The following is a 19,802-nucleotide window of genomic DNA, read 5'->3' as shown; positions in this document are numbered from 1 at the left end:
CAGTTTCTCTAGATTATTTCTGTACCAAGCACATCTGCCCAATACTGCTTTCTTCCCCACTCATATCTTTCAAGGGGTGTAGTGGAAGCGACCTACTTCACAGAGGCTAGCTTCGTAGAAGACCAGAGAGAATGCTGGTGTGTGTGTGTGTGTGTGTGCGTGTGCGTGTGTGTGAGAGAGGGAGAGAGAGAGAGTTGGGAGGGGCAGTTGGCCGCTGGACTTTAGAGCCCATTGGTGCTGCCTGGGTGGGTGATATGCATGTGTGTTTATACCAGGAGTTAATGGAGACTGGATGGGGGAAGGTTTTCAGCTCTGTATTAATTTGGCCTATGCCTATGAGATACGCACATTTTATTTGGTACAGTATTTTGAAATATTTTTATGAGTTATTCCAACAATTTAATCAAGGGTATTTCCCTGAGAGAAACAAAAGGAAAACCTCAAAAGTGGTTTGTTATCAGGATTATTTTTGCTGTGCTGTTGAGAATACATTTGCAATAGTAATAAAAATTTTGGTTGTTTGCTTATTTACAAAGCACTTCCAAAAATACATCATTTGTCACTCAGCCTTTTGCTCTTGATGTCATTCATTTGCCCATTTACAGGATGAAAATAAGTGCGTTCTGAAAGTGATAAGAGACCTGCTGAGGTCAAATGCAAGATTTTGCGTCTGAAGAACTGGACCCTGCCTCTTATGACTCCAGACCCCTCCAAGCTCTGGGAGAATGAGTCCTGCATGTAAGTGCTGAGTCTGGGTTGCTGTAAACCTAAATGGTAAAATGACAAGTGTAGACGCGGAGGGTGTGAATCACCTCTATTGCCGTGACTGTCACTGTGACCATGGCCCTTCCGCCTTCTCCGTCTTCAGCAAGTGGGAGGATGAAGCAGGTTCTGTGAGGGTGGTTCCTAAGACCCACAGTCATCTGGCACCAAGGCATCCTCCTTGCTGATATCTGCCTGTGTCTTCCTCTGTGCTCTTCGACACAGGTGTTGGGGGTGTGATTTGCTGTGTGTGATTGCATTTTCCTTGATTATGTAAACGGGTGTCTTTTGCCAAGAACTCTCCATGCCCCGAAGCTCTGAGCTTGGTCCCTCCCATCGGCTGACTTCATTTCATTTTTTTGGGAGGCGTATTTTTCAAGTTGCAGAGCAGTAATAACTGGCAGTGCCTCTTGGGCATAAGGTACCTGGAGTTCAGGGACCCCCAACCTGTGACAATGACAGCAGATGAGTTGGTTTTCTTTGTGAATGGCAAAAAGGTAAGCAGAAGCTGACCCTTTCTCTGGTTTCCCTGGTCCCCGGGAGGGATGTGTGTCCTCCGGAAAAGACCTGTTCTTGTTCTCTCTCTTTTGTGTTCTCCCTTATTTGTTCGCCTTCTCTCTTTCTCTCTCTTCCTTCAAAGTTGTTGCTGCATTTGGGGTAACACTGGGGAAAGAAGACCTTCTCAGGGTTAGAACACAGTCAAGATACTCACAGGGTAAAGCAGTGATGGGGAGGGAAGCGAGAAGAAAGGCGCCTGTGAGTTCACCCGTGCTCCTTGCCACCTCTTCACGGTAATAGAGACACTGGCAGGAAGCTGAGAAAGGTGGGCAGGGTTCTAGGTGAGATTGGAGGTCACCTCCATTTCTGTGTTTAATCAAATGTATCCTAAGGCTTTTGTTGCTTTCTTTACTGAGAAAAGGAGCAGGAATGTGTTTTCTTGCTAATCTCAGGGTGTAAGATGTACACAGCTTTGATTCTGATATTTCATCTGTGTAAATGTAACAGCTAAGTTGTGTGAGGACATATACTGACATCTTGTGGCAAGTCACAATTTTTATTTCTTAAAGGGCACGCTTTTCTCCCCCCCCCACCCCACACTTAGTTATACATATAAATATTGCAAACCTCTTACTTTGATAAAAATTGCTCACTTGGATTAACTTCATTGCTGCACAGGGACCTAGGGAAGGTGGGGATGGTAGGGCAGAGGGCGGTCTTAAGATAAGGGTACCAGTTCTTGCAGCACCGGAAGGGTGAGAATCTTTGCGGATCTTAATGCAGGTGCAGGGAGAAGAGGGGGCAAGCACATCACATTGTCTCCACTGTCCACTTGCTCTCCCTACACGGGTGTTGAGGTGCTTGCATCTGCTTCAGCTCCCTCGTTGGAAAGGAAAGCGACAGTAAAAGGGTAGCCTTGGCTGCACATTGTGAATGGCCGTGTGCGCCGTAGGAGTGATGGTTATACCCCATCGTCAGAGCAATTTTGTTTGTTTTGCAGCATTGGCAATTTTGAGTTGAGAAACTGGGTGACTTGGGAGGCAATTTTCAAGAACTAAAATGCATCTAGTGCTTAAATTGTCAGGATATATTTGGATGAGTAGCAGGGGAATTCCATGAGCCGCCACAATGTCAGTGCTCCCAGGACTGTTGGATTCAGTTTGAGTGGTATCACTGGGTGGCCCTGGGAACTGGGGTCAGCTGTGCTCTTCCAGGTGCAGAGCTGTCTCTCTGTGCCGACCTCTTTTCAGAATTGGTCTCTGGTAGCAAACTAAGAGGCAGGGCAAATCATCCTTGTTGGTGGCTGTTAGACTTGCAGCCAAGAATTCCAACGACTTTGTCACATTCAGCAATTGCATTGTAGAGATTTAAGAAACAGTCGTTGAATTGGCTTTCTCCATCCATTACTTACACAGTGGCATCTCTAAGACCAGGCACTTAACATTCAGGAGTTTATGAACTAGTTGGCAAAGTGGATTGTGATTAGGTAAGGTACCATATTCCAAAATGTATTTCAAAGAAAAGTATCCCCACCAGATACTCTTCTTAGATATTCCTAGACCACTTTGTATAGTGTTGGCACATAGTAGGTGCCCAATGAATGTGGACAGAATGAATGGATGAATATTAAAACCCAGAGAAACCCTCTACTAAAGAAACTTATTTTTCAGACTTTGTACTTTAAAGGTATTTTAAATTTACAAGGAAGTTGCAAGAAGAATGCAAAGAAATATTAAATAGACTTGCCCAAATTCAACACCTAACATTTTGCCACATTTGCTTTAACATCCTTTCTTTAAGTATGCATATATGTGTATAGATCTGTGCATATAAATAGATATATAGATGTATGAATACGTAATTATATATATATAATTTATGCATGTAATTAATTGGAATAAATACATAAAGTATAAAATTTTCTTTCTGAACCATTGAGGATAAATTTCAGATATCAGGGACTTCCCTGGTGATCCAGTGTTTAAGAATCCTCCTTCCAATGCAGGGGATGCAGGTTCAATCCCTGGTCAAGGAACTAAGATCCCACATGCCGCAGGGCAACTAAGTCCGTACACTCTAGAGTCCGTGCAGCACAACTAGAGAGCCCACTTGCCGCAACTACTGAGCCTGCATGCTCTGGAGCCCGTGTGCCACAACTAAGACCCAATGCAACCTAGTGAATAAATGAATAAATAAATAAGTATAAAAAATAAATTTCAGATATCATACTTCTCTATCCCTTAAACTAAGAATAAGTGTATTCTTACATAACCACAATCTAATTATAAAAATCAGGAAATCTAGTGTTAACATAATACTAGTCTAATCTATAAACTTTATGTAGAGCGTTATTCCAAGTTTCCCAGTAAAGTCATTTATGGCTTTCACCCCCCCAATCCCAGGATCCAGGATCATGCCTTGTACTTAGTTGTCATATCTCTTTAGTTTCCCTTAATCTGGAACAGCTCCTTAGCTTTCCTTTCTCTTTTGTGACGTTGATGTTTCTGAAGAGAACGAGCCATTATTTTTTAAAAGGTCCCTCATTTTGAGCTTGTCGTGCTTTCTTCTAATTAGACTCAGAGTCTGCATTTTGGGCAGGATACCAGAGAAGTGACATGTCTTTCTTGGTGGATTATATCAGGAAGCACATGTTATCGGTTTTCCCCATTACTTGTGATGTGAACTTTGATCACTCAGTTAAGGTGGTGTCCACCAGTAATCTTGCAATCTCCACTGTAAGAGTACTCTTTTCCCTTTATAATTAATGAATAATCTGTGAGAAGATACTTTGGGACTATGTAAATACCTTGATTATCAAACTTTCATCTGCTAGTTGCAGCATCCATTGATAATTCTTGACCAGATCACTTATTGTGCTGAATTACAAAATGGCCACCCAAAATGGCCACTAGTTGGTATTCTTCTGTCAGGAAGAACTTTCCTTTCTCTCCTACTTGTTTATTTATTAATGATCGGTTTGGACTTACGAGTTTCAATTCTAGTTAATGGTTTGTAATCCATTATGGCTATTATTTGTTTTGGTGCTTGAGTTTTACCAGAGCAATCTGTTTAACCCAGCATTTCCTAAGCTCACTTACCCACAGTGTTTTTCTTTTAGAATACACATTTCCTTTGGGCATCCTTTTGAGAGAGGGTTCTCTGGGGTTTGATGGGACAAACACCGCAGCCATGCCATGAGAGTGGTCTGGTCATTCTCTGAGGAATTCAAGGAAGGTTGGACCACTTGTGGCTGGGGTGATAGGGAAGTGTTTGGGGTCTTCTAATAAGTCAAGATGCAGGTGAAAGAGGAATGGAATGGCCAAAGGCACAGGAGTTAGAGGGTTTAAGTTGTATTTTCACTGGAGTATGAAGACCAGCTTGGCAGGGAAGCAGGAGGGGAACTGGCTGAAAATGAAGACTGGGGACACATTGAAAAGGGTCTTGAAAGACAGCCTAAGGAACTTGGATGCTACCTTGAATATGTGGGAGGTCACTGAAGGCACTGAGCAGAGAACTGATGGGATGTGATAAAAGGAGAGCAGCAGGGCAGGAGGAAGGGGAGGCAGGAGCCTCTTGGCAAGCTAAGAGGACCTTATTGCCATCTATGAGAAAGGTAATAAAGACTTTTATTTTGTGCATTTATGATTTAATTTCCAAGAGAAAAGAAACAACTCCTTGTGTGAAATTTATAACCAGGAAAATTTGAACAAGCTGTACCTGTGGGGTATAATCATAAAAGAAAATTAATTTTATCTTCCACTTTCCTTTCAACTTTATTCAAGGGTAAATTTTGGTAGTTTCATGACCTTCTGGATTACTCTTAGTGAAAAAAAATCCAATGGGCAATTATAAGTTGCCAAACACAGTTTCATTTCAGGACAGAGAGGAGAGGGTAGTGAGAAAGTTCTTATTTATTAGGTGCTGGTGTAGGATGGCTTCCCGCTGCTGGGAACCTTCAACTGCAAGTCTCATGACATGGTGTAGGGGGCTGTTTTCTCAGTCTGGCTGTTCTCCCTCAGCCTCCAGTTTTGGGAGGTCCACTCCACACAGACTCTGATGGAGGTCCCATCACCTCCCGTAGTCAGTCTTTCAGGAATGATTTAAACACCTCCAAGCAAGTTCTCTCTCTCACATATGGCCGGTGCTGGGTCCATGGCACAACAATTTCACATCCTTTGCTCTTCCAAACTCTGGAAGAGCACATCAATCCTTACACTACAATTCTTCCTCAGCTTGTCTGGTAAGACTTTTTCTATCTTTTAGCTAAGCCAGACCACCATACGCCCTGCAGCATGTGAGCTTTACATGTAGGGCTATAGAAGCCCCTCATGAAGTTGGAGGTATGAGGCAGATACCTCCTCCTCCTACTTTAGGAAGATGTGAGAATCATAGTGCAGGTCTCTCTAAAGAAACTCTTATCACACATTCTCTCCCCTTAATCATCCCAATCACCCAGACCCTTTTAGGCTTGATGATGCATGAGGAGAAGTGAAACAGGTTTTCATAGATTTCCTTTGATGATTTGCATCTGAAACTAGCACCACACCTCATGGACAAGCTTTCTGCCTTATTGAACATTCTGTTTGTGGGCCTTTGCTTTGAGATTTCTCCTCCATTTCTCACCTGTGTTAGTGCTGTTGACTGTGATGACCCAACGCATACCACACTCTGTTACGAGCACAGGCCAGCAGACTGGCCGTCCGCCGCCTGAGAGTCCACCCTCCAGGATGCAAAGTCAGAGGTCTGCATGCCACCGCTCCCAGCTGTCCCTGGCGTTCACAAATGTGCTCCAGCAGCTGGAAATGAAATGACTTGTTCAATTTGAAGGGAACTTTGCCTTGGTCAGCCCAGCACGGCCGGCGCTGTACCTAAGTGCTCTGTGGTGGGTCCAGAGCTGAGCCCTAATGCAGAATTTTACAATTGCAGCATGTCCGCAGGTACATGATTTGGCTTGCAGCTAATATGCTCATCTTATAGAATTAAGAAAAACACCTTCGTTTTCATGATATATGTAGCACATCTCCATTAACTCTACAAATTCTTGGGTGAGACGATGACTAAGTATACCTCTGATATAGTTTTCTTTGGTGTTTGCTTTTATAGGTGGTGGAGAAAAATGCAGATCCAGAAACAACCCTTTTGGCCTACTTGAGAAGAAAATGTATCCTGACTTTGGAGCAGGGGTGAGGGAGAGGGGGCACTTGGGGACTCGTTCTCTGGGCCTTATCCCATTTGCTAGTGACTGGTCTGGAGGCCGTGCAGTGCAGAGGAAAGAGCACTGGGTTAGGGCTCTTGACCCCTGTGTCTTAGTTGCAACTCTGCCACTTGGCAGCTGTGTGACCTTGGGAAGTCATTTGAGCCTGGTGGGTCTGAAATTCTCAGCTGCCAAGTAAGAACATGGTTCTTGATGTTCTTCAAGTCTCCTGCATTTAAGGTTCTAGTAATGCCAAGGTTTTACCCTGGGCCTGTAAAACAAGCAGCTCCAAAAGACCCTCCTTAGCTCTGGCAAGCTTCATGGTCATTCCCCTCCCCCCACCCCCAGGAGGAGCAGAGCCTGCCTCAGACCTTTGTTAATACATAAATGGGCTTCCCAGGCAGGGTTTCTAGCTCTGCGAAGGTGGAGAGAAAGTCAGGGGAAGGGGTATTTTTTGGGGAAAAGGATGCCTGAGGTGGGAATCGTGTAGAGGCACCATCCACTGTGGGAATGGCAGGCACTGGGAAGCATGGGGTGCGGGACTCCTGAGCAGGGTTGGGGTACTGCTCTGCTCCCGGAGTGGGGAGTGCTTCTGTAAGATCCCCCATCCCTTTTGTTCTTTCCTAGTAGGAAAGTATTCTGAGGCCCTGGAACAATACCAGCAGTAAAGCTAGAATAGGAGCTAACATTAATGGGCACTGACTACATATGGGTGGAGTTCAAGGTGGTTTATGTAGGCTATCTCACTGATTCACAGCGATCCCTTTAACAGAGGAGGAAGCGAGGCTGGATGCGTTAAGGGACGCACCTCCCCCTCGTGTGTTCTGGGCAAATGCTGGCAGACCTGGACTGAAGCTGGGAGCCATGCTCTGAACTTCCCACCCACACTGGAAACTCTCTAGGGGTCTGTTGTAGAATGATACTCATCCTGACCTCTGTCTGTAAGCCCTTGCGGCTCCCAGAGGCAGGGACGTCTGGTGGCTCCTTGCAGTGACATACTTTGGAACAACAAAGGATCGTTTCAGCACCCTCAGAAGCCAGCCTGGAATCCATGGCCTTGCCTCTGGTTCTTTCACCTCCTATCAGATAGTGGCTGGCTCTAGTGTACTTTGTCCTGGATTTTTGACCTGGTGGGGGCAGGCCTGGAGGTTCACAGCACATGGACCTGATGGTGTTTTTTGTAGACCTGGAGTCACTCAATGGGATCAGGGGACTGCATGGGACTCCATTTCCAGCCCATCTACCTGGGTGGTCTGGAAAGAGAGGCTCACTCTTAGAGATTGTTGACATCAATTTTAGATTTCTAGTACAGTTTTGAAGACCTGAGAGCCTCAGAAATTCCTGATCATAGCAGTTGGCTGGTTTAAAGGCCAAATCTCTAATGAACTACAAACCTGAAAGTTGGCATGTAAATATGAAGGCCTCGTGGCTTGCTGCTGCCTGTGTTGAGAGTTGATCTGTGGGAGTTCCAGGCAAGAGAGAAGACACTAGCCTTGACTTCTACCCTGGCTTCCAGAAGGATGCCCAGGCTAGCAGAAGACCTCTAGACTACTTTGGGCTGCTTCCATTCATCCTCACGTGCCCCTAGAGTGGTCTAAACTGCTGATCTCATACGTCCAGACTAGTGAAGAGAATAACTTGAGATCTAGAGATCCCTTCCTAGCTGTGCTTTAAAAGAAGCAGCAGCATGGTGGGGGAGGAGTCAGATGGCCGTGTTCCCTAACACTCAAGGTAACACAAGTGGCTGTCATCTTGCAGGGCGCACATTACATCTTGGGTCTCAGTCTTCCTCCCTTCGTTCCTTTGTTCCTTCGTTCCTTCATTCCTTCCTTCCTTTCCTTCTTTCTTTCTCTCTTTCCCTCTCTCTCTCTCTCTTTCTCTCTCTCTGTCTTCCTTTCTCCCTCCCTCCCTCCCTCTCTCTCTCTTTCTCTCTTTCTTTCTTTCACAAATTCCTGCCCTACCTGCTAACCACATTATTATGAAGATCAAATGGGTCCATGGGTATAGCTGCTTTCCAAGTAGAAGATGCTTTATCATTGTTAGTTATTAATTTTATCTTGAAATTAGGGAAGTGACCAGGGATAATAGCCTCAGGTCCTTCCATCTTCAGTAGGAAGATAGATGGCCTGGAGGCCTGTGGGCCTGAGGGAAAAGCAGCGATGGAGCCTGTGTGTCCCTGGGAAAGAGGCCACCATAACTGCTCTTCTCCAGAATAGCCCTAATTAGTTAGGCACTTTTCAAGCGCAAAGTATCAGAGATTTTGTTTCCCCCAATATATAAGAGGTGGCTCCAGTGTTGGTTTCTGACCTCAAAAATATCTTCATTTTAATTTCCATTCACATATCCTATGGGATGGATATTCAGAAGCCCCCGGTCCGGCCTTAATTTTGGTCCCTGGACTTCATCAATCCAAAAGGTTTGGCGGGGGGATGAGGGAAGCCGAACTCAGCAAGTCCCATGCTGGCTTGAATGGCTTCCTTGCACGACCAGCTGGGGTGATGTGAGGGCTGGCCCACATACTCAGTCTTTGAGGTGCCTGACCACAGGGTTGGGGGACTGTTAAGACCACACCTAGAAGACCTTGATCCCAAGAAAATCTCCAGGATTAGAGACAGTGGAACTCCAGTCCCAGGGGTTGACACATGGGTGCTGGTGCCTTTCCTTTTCTGTACAATGGAATTGGCCCCATTCCCTGATCCCGTCTGAGTGGGAGACCGTGTGGGTCTGCTGCCTCCCGGGTTGAGGGGCCTAAGCCTGTGTGTGGACGAATGGCTCTTCACTCGAAGCTCAGTCCAGGCATTTCCCAGCAGCCCAACAAAGACTTTTTTTTCTCTGAGTTCATATTCTTTAACCCTTGACCATCCAGTGGGGCTGAGAGGGACAAAGCTGGGCTGCGGAGAAGGCGGCTGTGGGGCCTGCACGGTGATGCTTTCCAAGTATGATCGTCTCCAGGACAAGGTCATGTATCCTTTGCCTGCTGGCTGATGGCCTTTGCGGACCGTGATGCAGGGGTCAGCTTTTGAGTGAGTGTACGTGTGCGTATATACACGTAAGCCCCTGTGTTTCTAAGTAGACTTTGGTCATGAAGAGGGACATTATAGAATGATGTCTTAGGAAGTATCCTCCTGGCTTATAAATATATATGGACAAGATTCTGAACTGCTGAAAAAAGTCGTCTTTTTAAGATTCAGACTTATATCACATCCCATGAAATCCTTCAGTAGGCCTCCATTGCCCCCAAATTAAAGTCCAGTCTTTTTGTTCAACATGTGAGGTCCTGCAATTTTCCCCATCTTTCCTCTCCAGTTTTCTTTCTCTTCACGGGTCCAGCGCTCTGTTCATGCAGAAACAATTGTGAACTACCAATGCTCCATGCCCATTCATTTCTTGGTCTTTGCAGAAGCTGTTTCCCGTCTTGAATGTCCTTTTCTCAAGGACTTCTCTACCTGGCTATCTCTTACTAGCACTTTAGGACTGGGCAAAATATCACCTCCTCTAGGAAGCCTTCCTTGACCTCCCAAGACTGGGTTAGGTGCCCCTTGTCTCTGCTGGTGCCATGGTGCCCTGTGCATAGCCCTCCTGAAACACTTACCGTAAAATATTTAAATTTCATCTTCACACTGGCTTCTGTTTTCCTGAGTTGAAGGCAAGCTATTAGAGGACAGAGATTCCATCTTATTCACCTCTATTTCCTCAGCCCTCGGCAGGGTGCCTGGCACTTGGTTGGCCTTCAGTAACTGATGTTGTCTGTATGAGTGAATGAGCGGTGAATAAAAGGATAGATGTGGGGAAGCTCTTTCTCAGGGGTTGGTGTCCCATGCCACCTGGGGATTTCCCCTCCCTCTCCCCACAGAGGAATGGGAGAAATGGAGGTGAGTGAAAGCAGAGAAGCAAAAGTGACAGGAGGTTCTGAAATTGAAGTGGCTAAGGACGGGCCCTGCAGAGAGAGGAGCACACTTTGGGCCTGGAAACTGCCAGAAGCTTCCTCTTGACTCAGCCTCCAGTGTCAGGCTAAGAGGCAGCTGAAAGTGACCCTGGCTCCCATGCTCCAGCTCAGAGGCCTAGGGTGCACCGATGTGTGACTCCACAGGATGCTGGAGGGGCTCGGGCGCAGAGTCTTGGGTAGAGAGGTGAGGACACCTGTAGAAAAGACAAGAACATAATATAGAGTGAAGAGAAGTGACACAGGCATCACAGATCTCCCAGACCCTGCACTCAGGTCTGCTCTGATGACCTGAGTGGTCGATGGAATGACCTTAATTTGGGTTCCAGTCACTTTTCTGCCAATGCCTGCCTGGCCCCCATTTGCTCCTTGCACCATGTTGCCGTAACAACTGTGGAAGGAATCGGAAGTACCAAGACGAGGCTGCATCCTGTGCAGGTAACCAGAGGCTCTGACCAAGGCTGCAGACTTGCTCTGGGTTGTTGGGCTGAGTGTCACTTCCCGGGCAAAGGTGGCATTCCGGCCCAGCCACCTCCCCAGATCCTCGTGGAGGTGAGGGGATGGCTGTGAGGCAGAAAGTGGAGGCACCCGAGCCTGGAGCTCCCTCCTGTGTCTGGGTGGATGGTGACATTGCATGCCCCGTGGGAACCAAGAGGTCAACTGGATCTGGCGGCTGGTAAGTCCAGCTGTGTCACAGCTGGAGGGAGGAGGGGCAGAGGGACTTCCTCACCTTGTGCCCGAGCGTGCTTAGGAAGCCCCCTTGCCGTCTCAGATTGAAGATTCCAAATGCTCTGTGCCCCTTGATAAAAAAGCCCACCTACTCCCTGCTCCCTCCAGTGGTAATTTCATTGCACCTCTCACCTTTCACCCATGGATCATATAGACATGGGCTCATTCAAATGGAGGTTAGCAAGGGCTGAGTCAGAGAACAGAGACACATGGGTGTCTGACCAGTGCTTTCTCCCTGAAGGTACCAGGCACCTGAGGATGAAGCGAAATTGGGAACACTTTGGGGAAGAGTGGGCAGTAATCTGAGGGGTTTGAGGAGAGAGAAAGGATGCTCGTAGACAAGGTGGAATGGAGCCCATGTGGGAGCAGAGCACAGTGGGAAGGAAAAGCCACTGTCCCCGGTGCTTACGTTTAGGGAAACTGAGGCAGGAGGTCCTTAGGAGATTGCATCATGGAAGGTGCCTGAGCCAGGCCCTTTTCTTAATCTTCCCTTGACTGTGTCATTCAGATCCTGCCACCCTTGTGCCCCTTATGTGAGTCTGGAGTCAGGATCGCCGGCTATATAATTAGCAAACTAATTATACTATTATATATTATAATTATAGTATACAAACTAATTATACTCCCTGGAGGGAGCATCTTGGGCCGGTCATGCGGGGTCAGAGCGCGGTGGGGTGGCATTGCTTCACTGCCATGTCTTTGCTTCCTAGGCGGGAAAAGGGCAGATTACTAAACTTGTCCAGCCTGCAGCAGATGTGCGAAGATTAATGAGGGCTTGTACTTTTCTTTGAAACATAGATGAAAGAAAGAATGAACCGTTTAAACGCAGGGATCGTATCCGTACAGTGAGGTGAAAACCCTCTCTTTCCAATGGAATAGATCCTTTTTCCTGACGTACTTCTTTTGGCTCCACATAAGCTGTAGATTCCACTTCCTCTTGTCCATTTATGTTTTTCTCTTGGCTTCTACCACACCACACTTCCCTCATTTTCCTCCTACCTCCATGCTTGCACCACGTACAGCTCTTCCTCGGCTTAGTGCCTAATTGCTGCAGCACCCTGGGCTCTGGCCTGGGCCCTATCTCTTCTCCGCCTTCACACTCTCCTGAGGTGAGTTTAATGCCATCTACATGTGAATACATCATCTTTGTATCTTCAGTTTCGACCTCTCCTCAGAGACCAGACTCCTCTTTCCAGCTGCCTACTTAAATCGCTAGATGGATGTCTAACCTCAAGCTTAACAAAACCCTATTTTCCCCCCAACTTCTTACTTCCCTGGTCTTCCTCCATTTGAGTCAGTGGCAAAAGCATCCACCCAATTGCTCAAGATAAAAATCTAGGAGTCACCTATGATTCTTTCTCTGATACACCACACCCAATCCATCCAGAAGTAGTAACTACTCTACCTCCAAACTTTACAATGAGATCTTCATTTTTTTCCTCTGTTTCCCTCATTAATGTTTGGTTCAAGTCACTATCCCCTCTTGCCTAGGCCACTTTAGTGTCCTGTTCCCCTGTTTCTTCTCTTGCCCCTACAGCTGTTTCCTGCCCAGCAGCTAGAATGATTCTTTAAAAACACAAATTCGATCATATCAAGCCCTGCTGAAATTCCCCTTAAAGGCCTCTCATTATCACACCCAGAATAACAATCCGGATCCCTAACCCTGGCTTATGAAGAGCTGCATGGACTGGCTGCTGCCTATTGCCCCAGCTGACATCCCTTGTCCCAGGATTCCATCCACCCTGGCCTTTCAGCAGCTCTAGCGCATCAGACTTTTGCACTGTCTGTGCTCAGAGCCTTTGCACTTGCTGTTCCCTCTGCCTGGGATACACCCTTCCCTGCTCCAAATTACGTCTTTAAGTTCAACTGGAAGGTCACTTTTTCAGAGTGGCTTTTCTAACCACTCCAAATAGCCACTAGTCACTCTGGGTCATGTCCTCTTGTACTAATTCTCTACATAGCACTGACCTCCACCTCAAATTTTCTTCTTTGTTTTTGTCAGTATTTTCCCTACTAGGATATGAGCTTCATGAGAGCAGGAACCTCATCTCTCTTCTTCACTCTCTGTCCCCAGTGCCTTTACCACTCCTGGTACATAATAGTTTCTCAGTAAATATCTGTCAAATGAATGACTATCTATGCTAGGCACTGGGGATACAACATTCTAGCAATTTTACTTAATGTAAGTTCCAAGAGAGATTCCCAGAGATTAAAAAATAGTGTAGATGAGGAGAATCTCCTTGTAATAAAAATCTTGCAGGTTTGAATGAAAATTCTGTGACATTCAATGCTTTTAGTGAATTCTATATCACACATTTCCCAATTCTTAAGTCCCCACCCATTGGACTTCAAGGATTGCCTTCACATAAGCATACAGCAGCATTCTGATTTGGAATAAAATGCATTCATTTGGTTGATTTTGGATTGTGGGGTAGTGTAGTTAGAAGAACCTGACACAGCTCTTGCATTCACCATGTGTGATCTTGCATACATCTCTTAAATCTCTGAGCCTGCTTCCTCCTCTCTCTAGTGAAGGGAATGAAGGGTGAGAAGCCCCTCTGGCTTTAACAGTCGTCGTTCTTTGAGGGGGCTGTCCTATTTATAACTCCCATGGGTTGACTCCTTCCTCTATGCCAGGGATGATGTTAAGAGTTTTACGTGAATGACCTCACTGAATCCTCTAAGTGCTAGGATGGTCCTAAACATATAGACAAGGCTTAGTGAGGCTTGGTAACCTGGCCAAGGTCGCAGCTGGGAAGTGGCGGCACTACGACTTGACTTCATGCGGTCTGCTGCCCTACACTGCCTGTCGACATGGGCTGGCTCCAGTTGAGTCACGAGGGAGCCTGGGAGGGGTTCTGCAACACAGGTGTCTACGTCATCTGCCCCTTTTAGGAGAGAATCGCCAAAAGCCACGGCTCCCAGTGTGGGTTCTGCACCCCCGGCATCGTCATGAGCATGTACGCGCTGCTTCGGAACCAGCCCGAGCCCACTGTTGAGGAGATCGAGGATGCCTTCCAGGGTATGGGCCTTGAGGCAGGGCCTGGTAGGTGGGGTGGCAAGTGGGGCTCTGAGGAGGGCAGGGCAGGGCCAGAGTGGATGCCAGGCGTGGAGTAGGAGTTCCAGACACCGCCTTTTGAGGGAAAGGCTCAGGCCATCCCACCATGTTGGTTACGATTGACTGGAAGGGTGGTGCTTTCTTAATTGGAAGAACACTTGGGTGGTTTGGAGACCTTCTGGGGTCTCCTGCCTTAGTGTTCATCTTCCTGAGGTGTCTTCTGCTCTCACCCCATGCTAGGACGGGGTAGCCATGAGTGGCCGGAGTGGGAGGAGATCGTCTGGGAAACCGCACAGAAGCTAATGACATGGCGTCTTCCCTTGCTGCTTCCTCAGAGCAGGGTTCTGCAGGGCAAGGGCCACCTATGAGGAAGGAGGCCATGACTCTGAGCCTTGAGCAGGGACTGGCTTCCCACTTTGCCTTCTGTGAATGGGCCCAGATGGTTGGGCCTGGTATCTGTTCCTCTGAATTGAGTAGAGAAGGCTCCCCATTCATTCAATCCATTTTAATGCATCATTTATTCAGTCAGTTATGTGAAGTCCTATCATATGTCAGGCACAATACAGGGTACAGGGGACACAGGGATGAAAGACACAGTCCCTCCTCTCAAGGAGGTTGTACTCTGAAGGGGAAGAGAGCTTATAATGTAGTTTGATAAGCTCACTGATAAAGCTATGACTAGGCACCGTGGGAGGACTTAGGAGGAGCACCTGATTCAGTCTAGGCATTCTAGCAAGGCTTCCTGGAAGAAGTGGTAGATGTTTTGAAGTCAGGGATACAAGCAGGAGGAGGGTCATTCCAAGCAAAGAAAATAGAATATGTAAAGAGAGCATTTAACTGAGCTGGGAGCAAAGCCACAAACCCCTTAGCTGCTCCGGGGCCTGCGCTGACACTGCAGCTTTTTCCTTGGCCCACAGGAAACGTGTGCCGTTGTACAGGCTACAGACCCATCCTCCAGGGCTTCCGGACCTTCGCCAAGGTGAGTTGGGGCCCTGGGACAGCAACGGCCCTGCTCCTGAAGCAGCAACACTCAGGAATCACAGCTGGGAGGGACGCCATGGGCCTCTGGGTTACAGAGAAAAATGATCATGTGTCCAGCTGGCGGGTCCTTCTGCCGCAGGTCCCTGGCAGGGGCGTTGGGCTGTGCCGTTCTTATTCTGGGGGTTGGAGGGAGGTGGTGGTTCTCATCAATAGCACGGAGACTTTTCTTCCAGGGAAGGCCTGGAGAACTGGTTACTGGAAGAGACATTCTGCCTAAGAGCTAATTTCCTCCAGGGCATTCGGGCTTGGCATCCTTCCTTGGTGACTGGCATGCTCACCCATGGCACAGGTGCTGAACGTGGCATTTAATAACAGCCCAGCCTGACTCAGCACTCGAGTCCCTCCTCCTTTCCCTGCTGTCCCCGCTGCTTTCTGCAGCTGGCACTCTGCTGGGCTTATGAAACTGCTAATTAGATCTTCAGACAGTGTGTGAACCCCTGTAGTGTTCATATTCCTCTGCGTGAGAAACCACAGCTGGGGTGCATGAGCATCGATTACATAAATGCAGACACACACCTGTCATCTGGCAAGGAGGACGGAGGGCTAGCTTCTCCTTTCTTGGCGTAATCTCCCCAGATTTTACCTGATTTCCCAGCTGGGTCAAGTTGATCCTGACTCCAATCAAACTGTCTCGTGTCAGTTTGATTCTGGGTTAAGGGGAGAGCCACAGACTCCTGTACCTTTCACTGACTTTTAGAGCTGGTACAGTACAAAAAGGAGTATTGTGTCCCAGTAGCCCAAAAGGGTGGAGATGGAGGTGGAGCCTCTAAGGATGGAAAATGCCACATCCTGGTGAATGCTGTTGACGATGCGGAACCAGGAGGTACGGATTTAAATGAAAATGATTGAAAGCTTAGATTCAGAATCTGCAGACCTGGGTTCAAATCCCATTCCATCACTTAACTGATGCATGATATTGGGCAAATTTCCTTGTTTCTAAATTGGGGATTGTAATAACACCTACCTTACAGTGCTTGTAGAAAAGACTTCTTGTAAAGCTCTTAGGACGATGCCTGGCACATCTTACATTTTCAGTAAATGGCAACATAAATTATGACGCTGGTACATTTTTTCCATGACCCATCTTTGATCTTCATGTATCGCTTAGGCTTCCCTGAGAACCAGGGGTTGTTAATCTTGTGCATGTACTTACTTCATAGGAGGCTCCTCAAAGAAATACAATCTGACCAGCTCTCCTGGTTTCTCCAGAGAGAAGGGCTTTTGAGTGTGGCTGACAATTATACTCCTTCTGTGGGTCAGAGTTTTATCATCATTTACACAGTTCCCGAGTCTATTGTGACACCATGGGAGGAGGTGAGCTGCACCCCCTTCACTCCAGCTGCCTGGCAGCGTAGAGCAGAGTAGAGCTGGGTCCTCCAAGCAGGCAAAATGACTGGCTCACGGAATGTGAGCCTCTCAGAAGCTCATGCATGTTACTCCTTGGAGGCCCCCAAGGCCTTTATTCAGAGCCTTTTAATTGTTACCTTACACACAGTTCTAAAAAGCTCATCTATCTAGTTTTCATGGCCGTAGCACACACCGGAAGAGGGTGAGAAGAGCATGCTATAGCGAGGCAGCCTGTTCACAGCAGGAAATGACAACGTTCACCTGGCAGCAAGGAAGGAAATGGGGGAACCATAAAAATAAGCCCAGTAGTTTTAGCCTACTGAGAAAAGTGGAAATCTCTCTGGGGAAAAACCCTAGCCTTATCTAACCGCAGTAGGCCTTGAGGGCAGTGACACATTATTGTACGTTATAGTAATTTATGTCATAAACACATCAATGAATTATCAAGGAAAAAGATCTAAGTAAGAAAGTGCTGACACTTTCATTATCTGAATAATCCACTTTTGCGAAATATATCCTTCCCCACAAGGACCCGGTGAGGGAGGCTGTTGTCTTACTGTACGCAGGGCCTGGTAATTTTCCACATCGCTCCTGCAAAAAGAGAGATGCGAAGAGGCCCTCTCCGTTCTGTCCAGATTCAGAGGGGAAGGGCAAGGTGGTGGTGTGGCGGTACAAAATAGACCGAGCCGCTCTGAGATCCAGTGGCAAAGCAGTGAATGCAAGAGGGGTCTGCACGCAGGGCAGCACGTGCAGGGGGGTTGAGGCAAGTCTGACAGTGCTTGCACGTTCTCAGAGGCTACACCTTCGGCCTCCTTGGCCCTCTGAGAACTTCCTCGGGCACACTGGTGGGTGGTGACTCACCCTTTGGGAAATGTCGGCATGAATGGTGTCTTCCATGATTTGCGTAAGGAAGGGCTACTCCCAGCCTGCTCCCCCAGGAATGGCTGCCCTGGAAATGTGTCTAGGTCTGTGGCTGGGAGTTCCCCCACTTCTGCCTCTTAGCACAACTCCACGATTCTGTAGTGTCTCCTGGGGCTCTGAGCTGAGACTCCTGCCTCCTTGGGCTAGATCAGTCAGGTGAACACACCCTTTCCCACCTTCAGTGCATTGGTTTTGGGAGGTAGCAATCTGGGCTCTATTCTGTGCTCCGCCATTGGCACCCCAAGAGGTCCTGAGCAAGTCCTTTCCCCATAGGTGATGAGTCATCAGACCTGTACATATCCTCCAGAACAGGCCTGCAGTGAGGAATAAAGAGTGAGCTTTCTGGCGAGAAGTGCCTGAGAAGGCGTGGGAAGGCCATCAGGCACACTGGCCGGGCACACTGCTGGTCCTGAACGTCTTTGGCAGCAGCCCCCCAAAGACTCCAGCCTGGGAGGCGCCCAGCCCATTCCCATAGAACTTGATGGTTTAGAAGTAGAGGCATGAGGGGCTTCCCTAGTGGTCCAGTGGTTAAGACCCTGTGCTTCCCCTGCAGGGGACACAGGTTCGATCCCTGGTCGGGGAACGAAGGCCTCCTCAGGAAGCAGTACTGAAGAGGAATGTGGGCACAAAGGGATGATTTGATAAAATAGGACTAGCTTTTATGGAGAAGTTTTCTCATAATTAAATATCCCTGCTGCTTCCAGGAGGAGAGGTCCTGTTTGTTTATTCTCAACTTATTTAATCTACGCTAACGAAGTGAAAGTAGTTAAAGCAGAGGCCTTTCCTCTGTGCAGAGGCAAGTGGGATGGGGTGGGGTATCTGCTGTTCCTTTTGATGCTGGAATAGGTATCGTACCCGGATCTCATTTGATAGTAATCATCTAGGTTCTTTAGCTTCTGTGGAAACTCTTTGCAAATATCTTTGCGTGAATGTCGGTCATCTCTCTAGGATGGTGGATGCTGTGGAGCAAATGGGAACAGCCCGAACTGCTGCATGGACCAGAAGAAAGACCACAAGGTAAGCGGATCCTTTTCAGCCTGGAAGCCTGAGGGCCAGCCTCAGATCAAAGGAGCGAGTGGGCTCTCTCCACACTCTGGGCAGTGGTGGCTGGAAGAGGAAACGGTTACACCCCAGCCACGAGGGTGGTGAATGTGTACATTAGCCCTGGATCCTCTGTCAAGACCTCCTTGTCCCTTCTTCCCAGGAGATACCAGCTCCTCCACCAGCCTGCTGGGGTCTGTGGATGAGCTCGCTTGGACAGAGGGCTAGGCCAGCCCTGTGGGGCATTTTAAAGGAGGGGACAGTGTATCACTCATCTGTCCCCTTTTCCAGCAGGTCACTCTCTCGCCATCTTTATTCAACCCAGAGGAATTCATGCCCTTGGATCCCACCCAGGAACCCATCTTCCCCCCAGAGTTGCTGGTAGGTGATGCCCCACGAGCCCCTGGAGACCTGTTGGGTCCCACTCGTACCCACTGGGGCCTTTGTGTCCTCCTCGTCCTGTAGATTTCAGCCTGAATTTCCCTTCCTTTCTCTAACACCCAAACGTCAAGTCCCTGTGCCACATATTCCCACAGGGACCCACACTTCTCTCCTTCTCACACGTGTCACTCTGAGGGAGTGGATCCCTTTGGCACGCTGTGTACAGTAACAGGAGCTCCAGAAGTATTTGGTGACCTCCGGGCTAAATCTCATGTATAAGCCCTCAAGCAATCCATTCTTCTTTCTGTTAGCAGTCCATTTATATACGAAACAAACAAACAAAGGGAGCTGTGTTCAAAGGACACAATCCATGGCCTGCAGCCATGTCTTAAGGACGCCTCTCATGCCTACTTTCTCACCTTGATGATTCTGCTCCTTCACTCCAACATCGTGACCAAAATAATAATAATAATCAAGCCACTCTCAAGGTTTCTCAGGTGCAGATTTCTCAGGGGGTGGTGAGCTCACGAAGGCTGCTTTATGAATTCAACAGGCCAGAAAGAACGGCTTTGCAGCAGACCGCCAGCATATCTTTCTCTGTGAAACCTTGAAAAACCATCAGTTTGATTTGGGAGTTTTCTCTCTCAGCCCCACATCACCCCTCATGCTCTAGAGCCAACCTTCCATTGCATCCCCTTCTGATCCGCCTCCCGTACCTCCTGGAGACAGTGTGGGACAGTTCAAGTCACCTTGCGGCAGTGACCTTCAGCAGGTCCCATAACCTTGATCCTCAGCTTCCTCCTTCACCTGTAAAAGATGAGACTAACAGTGCCTCCTTCACTGAGATCTTCTGAAGACTAAGTGACATAATGTCTATAAAAGAGCTG

The 19,802-nt window shown here is 47.7% G+C and overlaps 1 protein-coding gene across 2 annotated transcripts in view; it reads left to right on the top strand.

Moving 5' to 3' along the window:
• Positions 1–1,163: 1,163 nt before the first annotated feature.
• The window catches only part of XDH (xanthine dehydrogenase), a 59,737-nt gene continuing 41,098 nt past the window's right edge, over positions 1,164–19,802 (top strand). Inside the window, exons 1-8 of one of the 2 annotated variants that reach the window (XM_024731529.1) lie at positions 1,164–1,259; positions 6,364–6,421; positions 9,321–9,417; positions 10,727–10,835; positions 14,022–14,148; positions 15,102–15,163; positions 18,442–18,510; positions 18,826–18,915. In XM_024731529.1, coding sequence (XP_024587297.1) covers positions 1,218–1,259; positions 6,364–6,421; positions 9,321–9,417; positions 10,727–10,835; positions 14,022–14,148; positions 15,102–15,163; positions 18,442–18,510; positions 18,826–18,915 — 654 coding nt within the window. In that variant the 5' untranslated portion in view covers positions 1,164–1,217. The remainder of the gene's footprint in view (positions 1,260–6,363; positions 6,422–9,320; positions 9,418–10,726; positions 10,836–14,021; positions 14,149–15,101; positions 15,164–18,441; positions 18,511–18,825; positions 18,916–19,802) is intronic. The other variant, XM_024731531.1, reaches the window with a different exon arrangement.

Source organism: Neophocaena asiaeorientalis, unplaced genomic scaffold (assembly GCF_003031525.2).
Source record: "Neophocaena asiaeorientalis asiaeorientalis breed wild unplaced genomic scaffold, Neophocaena_asiaeorientalis_V1.1 scaffold689, whole genome shotgun sequence".
NCBI lineage: Eukaryota > Metazoa > Chordata > Mammalia > Artiodactyla > Phocoenidae > Neophocaena > Neophocaena asiaeorientalis.
The sequence above is the reverse complement of the archived record's forward strand: the minus strand, read 5'-3'. Positions and strand labels throughout refer to the sequence as shown.